This window comes from Erigeron canadensis, chromosome 4 (assembly GCF_010389155.1).
Source record: "Erigeron canadensis isolate Cc75 chromosome 4, C_canadensis_v1, whole genome shotgun sequence".
NCBI classification, from domain to species: Eukaryota; Viridiplantae; Streptophyta; class Magnoliopsida; order Asterales; family Asteraceae; genus Erigeron; species Erigeron canadensis.
The window spans coordinates 41130096-41139118 of NC_057764.1; the positions used below are offsets into that span (position 1 = coordinate 41130096).

The window sequence follows — 9023 nt, forward strand, 5'->3', positions numbered from 1 at the left end:
AACAAAAAGTAATGGACACATGATAAAATTAACGATGAAAATTTACAAAAACAAAAATCTATAATATACATGTGTTAACATCTCTTCTCTTATATTAATAAAACAAAATTGTGATGATGTCATTTTAATTAAAAATAAACTTTCATAACATGTTAATACATGATCTTGATATTTTTATGACATCATAAAAAAAAATTAAAAGTGAACAAAATAAAAAAAAACTTATTTCAAGATATTTTATTGAGTTAATTATAAGATTGGTTCATGTGGTTTGTATACTTTTGTAATGGGGATCCTTTTTTGACTTTCTTCGCAATACGGGTCCCTATTTTGACTATTTTTCGCAAAGTTGGTCCCTTTTTGACGGATTCGTTATGAGGGGCCATTAAATACGCACGTGATAGTCACATGCAGGGGCATTTACGTAATAAAAAAACTATAATATCTTTATCTTTATATATACTAAAAGGCAACTGACCAAACATCAATTGACCAATCAAAACGTTTAATTTTGCTAATTTTTTAAATTAAACATGTAACTTAATTCAATTAAATAAAATTTGTCAACTTAATTCAATTAATTCATCCGTATTATATCTATATCTATATATCTAATAAAATAGTAGTTATTCTAGCTTTCTAAAGCCATCCACCTCAACTCAAACTATCTTCAAACTTTGCCACGTATGATTTTTCCTACATATCATCTCCATATATTTTCCAACAATATTTATCTATTTTATCTATAAATCTAATAAAAGTAATAATAATAAATAATAATAAAAAATTAAGTGATTTTGTTTATATGTTATCTTTTTCGGCACCTATAAATAAACTTATTATTCCAAAACAATAACTTAACAATTTGTTATATTAAACAAATCCCGTATTAAAAAGAAAGATTTTCAAATTATTTTGTTTCTATGTTATTTTTTACAATGAATACATTTATTGTTCCAAATCATGAACTTAACAATTTAATGTTTCAAATTTACTGTTGTATATTTCAAGTTTAATGTTTATGTGATATAATATGTACATTATATGATTCTATTGCCGATTTCCAAGTATATTTCTTTGTCCTTTTTAATACATACATGTAGATACATGTATTGTTTTTAAATCAATAACTTAACAATTTATTGTTTGTATAAAGTTGTCGTCTAAGTTTAAGAAAGACATTGTATAAAGTTGAATCTCTTGTTGATATATGAGCGGAATGCTTATAGAACATCTCAAATATAGTATCGAAAAGTCACTGATTAATTTACTGACCCAAATTTGTATGCTTATTAAACTTAACCATTAATTGTTATTTCGATGTCTAATATAGGTCGTGGCCAACACCATATGCACTAGAAAATGGTAGATAAATTTCATATTTTACTTATAAGCTTAATTATAGCTCTTAGATTTGTTCCCACATATAAGCTACCATGCTTTTGTGAGCGAGATAAGATACCCATAGTGGCATCATTCATCTACATGAAAATCTTAATTTAACTACATATTATCTAATATATGTTTATGCATGTGATTTTGGGTTTTAAAGATTCATGTAAGTTGATTTTGTTCATTCTTTTTTTTTATATAATTTTCAAGACATGAGTTTTAAATAGCTTCAACTATTTCAAATATTTTGATATTTCTTTTCTAGATAGATGCAACATTAATTTGAATATAAGTATGTTCTTTGCAAATTATTGTAATATTAATTTGGTTTCTAATTATGTCACTCAATTACATTCTACCTAAAATTCTTATTCCATTCTTAATTCAAAAATACATGATAAAAAAATTTTTATATACGCATGACAAGGTATTTCTTACCTCAAATGTAAATATTGTTGTAATCATATGATATGTAGGTTTAAGTGTATTCTTAACTATCTGCTTTCAGATAATAGATGTAACAAATTTGCTCTGAAATCGTTGAGGTTATATGTTTAAGGTTACAAGAATTTAATAAAAAACTATTAAAAATGTTTTTATAATGAACTTTTATTGAATTATTTATTGTAAATTTATGTTAATCCGTGCAACGTACGGGGAAAAAACCTTGTAAATTATATATAAAGATTCTAACTCTCTCCACCTCTAGATATATACAATATGCCGACCTTTTTTTTAATAACTCATCATTTGTATAATTGATTAATTAATTATTCTTCATTGATTATATCTATAATTATATCTATTTATTTAGTTTTTATACCCTCATTTGTATATGATCCCAATACACTATCTTATCGGCCGTATATCTATTTCAATATGCCGAAATCTTGAATCAACCAACATAGTCCATCAATCAACATAGTCCAAGCATGGGAAGAACATCGAGATGGCATGCAACATGCTCATGAAAAAAATCATGTCGAATCTATTGATGGACAGTCGGTGAAGGGACGGCAGGAGGCAACAACGAAAGCATATGATTGAAGCGGAAGCGATATCCGACAACCCCATAATGAAACTAATACCGTCAGATAAAAGAATACCATTCATGTTTAATAGAAGATAATTCCCGTTGGTCGTTTCTTTCGCAATGACAATCAACAAAAGTCAAGGCCAATCTTTATCGACTGTTGGTCACTATTTACAACGTCCAGTTTTCACACACGGACAATTGTATGTTGCAATTTTTCAGGTTAAGTCGAAAAAGGGACTCAAGGTGCTGATATGCGACAAAGATGAGAAGACAAAAAACACTATAACGAATGTCGTCTACAAAGAAATGTTTCAATAGATGAAGGAAGATATGTGATTTTTTAAACAATTTGATTTAGCATTAAGAATTTACATTTGAGTATTTCAGTTTTTTAATGGAAAATTTCATGTATGCCACTAATAAGTTTCAAAACATCATATATGTCCAATTAAATTTTCAAATATCATTATCATATATGCCATTATTAAAGTTGAAATATATCAAAATTACCCAAATGAATAAATTTAATCAAAATAAAACATAAAATCCTTTAAAATTATAAATACCATTTACATTGACCATTATGTCATTTTTTTTATTATGTCTAATTACATAACATATAAAGAGCATAATTTTGAACGACTCAGTGGAAAAAATGTTTATATTTTACAACTATAATTGACTCTTGTTATGGAAAACAAAAAGTCCAGTATCTTCAAATGTTAATGCGAGTGCAAAAAGTCTTGTATCTCATCGTGTCAATGAGTAATATATATTTGCACATGTTATTAGGAGATTGAAAAGAAAGAGGCATACAATCATACACAGAATAGATGATCACGAGCAGTAAGATGGGTTCTATAATAGAATAGATGATAACGAGCGGATTATAAACATTAGAATACGGATTTGGATATATATTATGTAATTAGAGATAATAATAAAGAGGGTACAGTAGTCAATTGTAAAAGAGTATATATAGTTTTGAATGATTTTATTGTTTTAGTTTGATTAAATTTAATTATTTGGGTAAATTTGATATATTTTAAGTTTAATAATGGCATTTGTGATATTTCAAAATTTAATTGGGCATATATGATATATTGAAGTTTATCAATGACATATATGAAATTTTTTCGAGTCCATTTTTACATTTTCACCTATAAGTATTTTTGTCTTGCATATATTTATTTCTTATTGTATACAATTTAATAAACCTGTGTATTTAACACGGGTCTAAAATCTAGTATTGTAACATAATAATTAAAATTTTTGTATCGATATATATAATGATCTATACATTGTACATAAAAGTAAATTATTAAACATATTTTTTAAGACATATGTATGATTTATTTTATGTTTAAAAACAGAAATTTAATACAATGGATGTTTGGTTAATCGGTTTTTCTTACCAAATTTCCATAACCTATATCATGTAAAACCTCGATGGCTCAATCTGTTTTACTAGTATCTTTTAAACCAAATTTACCATTTTCTCCAAGATATTTTTGAGCTATTGAAACAAAACCCCATCTTAAACCTCCAACTCCTCCATCTTTGGTAAATTTTGCAGGGTTCTCTTTTTCTTCACTCATCATCAATGGCGGATAAGCTAGCTCTCCCTCTTCTTCTCCCAAGTCCACCACTTTCAAGGCCCTTTTCCTCTCAAGATTTCAATCATCAAAAACCCATCAGCCACCACCAATCACAGCCCTTAACACCACTCCTTAATGAAATTTTACAGCCCACAAAACCCCTTTTGCCCATGACCCACAAAACACCTAGAAAAATTGGAAAACATAATGACCCAAACAGGGGAAAGCCATGGGCTTCTCATTTATCTTCACAAGGTCAGGTAATTTTCAAAACCCTAATTGACCCATGTTTTGATTTTTCCCAAATTGATGAAAAGTTAGTTGCTTTAGTTGAATTTCATGAGCCCGAATCAATTTCGGGCTCCAAGTTGTTATCTTTAGATGTATTGGGGTTAATTCAGGGTCTGGGTCATTACAAGAAAGTTGAATTAGCTTTAATTGTGTTTGATTGGGTTAAGAAGTATTATAAAGATTCGGGTAAGGCTTTACGAGGTTCGGTTGTGGCTGTAATTGTTTCTATGCTTGGTAAAGATGGTCGGGTTTCTGTTGCCGCCAGTTTAATTCGTGGCCTTAAGAAAGATGGTTTTGTTATTGATGTTTATGCTTATACTTCGCTGATTAGTGCTTATGCTAGTAACGGGAGGTTTCGTGAGGCTGTCTCGGTTTTTAAAGATATGGAAGAAGAAGGGTGTCAGCCTACTAAGATTACTTATAATGTGATACTTAATGTGTATGGAAAAATGGGTATGCCGTGGAATAAAATTGAATCGGTATTTGATAATATGAAAAGGTCAGGGGTTTTCCCCGATTTGTATACTTATAATACTTTGATTAGTTGTTGTAAGCGCGGGTCTTTGCATGAAGAAGCTAATAGGATCTTTGAAGAGATGAAAATGGCGGGGTTTGTGCCTGATTATGTTACTTACAATACATTGTTGGATGTATATGCAAAGTCCCGGAAACCTGATGAGGCAATGGATGTTTTAAGGGAGATGGAGATCAATGGGTTTTCCCCAAGTGTTGTGACTTACAATTCGTTGATTTCTTGTTATGCTAAAGATGGGTTGTTTAGTGAAGCGATGGAGTTAAAAGGTCAAATGTTGGAAAGGGGGATAAAACCAGATGTTTTTACCTACACGACTCTGTTTTCGGGGTTTGAGAAATCCGGGAAAGATGAGTCTGCTATGCGGGTTTTTGATGAAATGATTACTTCGGGCTGCAAACCGAATATTTGTACATTTAATGCCCTTATTAAGATGCATGGTAATAGAGGGAAGTTTATGGAAATGATGAAAGTTGTTGAGGATATTCAAAAATGTGGCTGTGTTCCTGATATTGTTACATGGAATACACTTTTGGCTGTTTTTGGTCAAAATGGAATGGATAGTGAAGTTTCAGGGGTCTTTAAGGAGATGAAAAGAGCGGGTTTTATACCTGAGAGGGACACTTTCAATACTTTGATTAGTGCTTATAGTAGATGTGGGTCGTTAGATCAAGCCATGAATGTGTATAAAAGTATGTTGGAAGCGAAAATCAGTCCCGATCTTTCCACTTATAATGCAGTTTTGGCAGCATTAGCTCGTGGAGGTCTTTGGGAGCAATCCGAGAAGATTCTAGAAGAAATGAACAACCGGGGTTGTAAACCCAACGAGTGTACTTACAGTTCTTTACTTCATGCCTATGCAAACAGTAAACAGATCGAAAAAATGCGTGCTCTTGGAGAGAAGATATATTCTGGTGAAATCGAAACACATGTCGTTTTGTTAAAGACTCTTGTTTTAGTCAACAGCAAAACGGATCTTATAGGAGAAACAGATCGAGCATTTCTTGAAATGAGAAATAGAGGTTTCTCACTAGACATTAATACTCTAAATGCTATGGTTTCAATATATGGTAGAAGGCAGATGTCGATGGAAGCAAATGAAATCATTTCATTCATGAAAGAAAGTGGATTTTCTCCCAATCTGACCACATACAACTCTTTGATGTACATGTACAGTCGATCTTCAGATTTCCCAAAATCAGAAGAAATCTTGAAGGATATTTTGTCAAAGGGAATCAAACCTGATGTTATTTCTTACAACACAGTGATTTACGGATACTGCAGAAACGGAAAGATGAGAGAGGCATCGAGGGTTTTGAGTGAAATGAGGAAATCTGGTGTTATTCCAGATGTGATCACTTATAATACCTTTATCGCTAGCTATGCTGCTGATGAATTGTTTATGGAAGCCATTGATGTAATCAGATACATGATCAAACAAGGGTGTAGACCTAATGAAAGCACATACAACTCTATCGTTGATTGGTATTGTAAGTTTCATCACAGGGATGATGCTGTTCTCTTTATAAATAATCTTCGTGAGGTTGACCCACGTGTGTCTAAAGACGAAATTAGTAGATTATCGGCACGTGTTGCACAGATTGCATAAGGATGTTGTATTGTATATGCTTGTTTTGGCCTGTACATATGCTTATAGTTTTGCAGAGGAACTGACGAACTTAAAGTTGTGTATACTTATCAATCTAGTTGATGGATAGTAGTAACTATAGTTTGGAGCTAATCACCTGTTTGTTTATTTCAGGAGGAGGATGTAAATTTCAATGCCATGTGTATTAAATGATTCAAATTAGTCTATGAGGTACTTTGATATTGTAAAAATTATTTCACCTTTTGTTGTACAAGCTGCACATGATTAGAATTCCTGTACTCATAGTGTCAAGTTGTCTGTTGAGGCGAGAACTAATATATTCTTGAATTATATCCTATCTTTGCTTATAATATCCCCCTTAACGAACGGTTAAAGTTCAAAGAATAGGGTTTACGTGCTTTTGAAACAGGAGATGATCACAAGACTGCCCGTTCGAGTCTTCACTAAGAGGTGGTTCAAACCATGCACAATATTAGCTTGCTAGGTAACTGTTCTAATTACACACTTGAAAATGTCTAGCCCAAAGCCATACAAAGTAACAACTTACTTTCAAAAACTTGTGTTTATTGTCGGCATTATCTGTAACATCCGTTATTTTGACTCATTTGACTTTATGTGCAATTTGACTAACTTTCATATTCAATGATATTATTGGGCTCATTTTATGATTAATTGGCTAGATGACATGTTAAACGGGTCGATTTACCAAATTATTATATGACTCGGGATATGACGTATACATAATTTAGCTAGTTAATTGTATGGGTCAACCGGTGGATTAACCACAACCCTAACCTTATCCAATCCCACCCAACCATTCACCACCCAATCACAAACTCTTCCCTTTATCTCTCTAATTTACTCCAAGAACCTTTTCTCCTCCTCCTCTCTAGCAAATCATCAACATTTAATGAGTTTCACAATAATTACATGAAAGATTAATCATCATCATTATTTTACCTTCATCATATCGAAAATTTAGGGTTTCAAGTGCAAGAACTTGTCTTTTATAGCTTATTTTCGGAGTTATTCACTTGAAGGATTTTTGGTAAGCTAATTCTCACTCTCAAGCATCATTATAAGTAAATAAACATGTCTTGGTCGAGATTGAATGACCCTTGGCCGAATTTGAGCTCAAAAACACATTTTAGGTCAAATTTAGGGTTTTAGGTTGGGTTGTCTTGGATTTGTGGAATGGAAAGAGTTTTGATGATGGGTTTTGTCTAAATTATGTTAGAAACATGTTTTGTAGCTTCAAAATGGTTCCAAAATGGTAAAAAAACGAGTTCGGGTCGATTTTGATGTGAAAACCCGTTGTAAGCAAGAACATGCCCAGGTGTGCCACATGCATGTATGGGAGTTTTTGTGTAAAGCCCGAACAGAGTCAAATATGCGCCACATGCATATACATAATTAGCAAATATGTGGCACGTGAGAAATGCATGTGGCACATATTTAACTTTTCCAGATTTTTGTCAAATATGCGCCACATGCATGTATGCATGTGCCACATATTTGTCAAAAATCTGGAAAAGTTAAATATGTGCCACATGCATTTCTCACGTGCCACATATTTGCTAATTATGTATATTTTGTGTTCTAAAGTGTCAAATCCTTAGTTGCTTAACCCAAATTCATTCTTACATGTTAATGATCCATAATAAGGCGCGTGTAACGCTTTGATTCCTCCTTCAAAATTTAGTGTCAAACCTCAACTCGTGTTCAACCAAACCCCTTATATCTTTAACCAAATGTACTAGGCATACTTTAAGATATAATGTGATGATAAGATGTTGATGTAATAGGTTTGTGATCGTTGTGCTCCTCACTCATCCGTTTAAGCTCATTCTAACGACATCTAAGGCTAAGGTGAGTTCCGTGGCTCCCTACTCGCTTGAGATTCAAGCTGGAAAGTGTACAACTACTTGTTAGTCGTTTGATTGTCTGATTGATTTACTTGACGGTTTATCCATTACTTGGTTGATTTTGCGCATGTTTGTGATATCATGATTAGTTAGGATAGTTGTGCCTACATGGAAGTCGGTTATGCTTCTCAAAGGGTTTTAGATGTGGTGGGAAGGTTGCGAGTGATCCTGTATACAAGCATCTAGAACTTGATGAAAGTAAAATCCTCCGAAGTGTAGGTACGTGTTGTGTAGTGGAATGGATGGATATTGGATTGTGTTGGAATGGACATATACGTATTGTTACTCATGATTTACGCGCTTTACACGCAACGTATACTTATTTATGCGCTTTACACGCAAAGTATACTTATTTATGTGCTTTACACGCAACGTATATTATTTATGCGCTTTACACGCAACGTATACGCTTTACACGCAATGTATACCTATTTATGCGCTTTACATGTTATGTATACTTATATATGCGCTTTACACGTAATGTATACTTATTTACGCGCTTTACACGCAAGCTCACTAGTCTATGCGAATTACACACATGCAAACCCTTTACGTACATTTGATATTCATCATGGCACATGCATACATACGATACGTGACTTGGACATTTACATCACTTGTATTCATTTATTACACGTAA

At 32.3% G+C, this 9023-nt stretch overlaps 1 protein-coding gene across 1 annotated transcript; it reads left to right on the top strand.

The window, feature by feature from the left end:
• Nucleotides 1-3935: 3935 nt before the first annotated feature.
• On the top strand, nt 3936-6688 carry LOC122596518 (pentatricopeptide repeat-containing protein At5g02860). The gene has a single exon (XM_043769106.1). It carries the CDS (start codon nt 4032-4034, stop codon nt 6456-6458), a length of 2427 nt encoding a protein of 808 aa, XP_043625041.1. The 5' UTR covers nt 3936-4031; the 3' UTR covers nt 6459-6688.
• The last annotated feature ends 2335 nt before the right edge of the window (nt 6689-9023 follow it).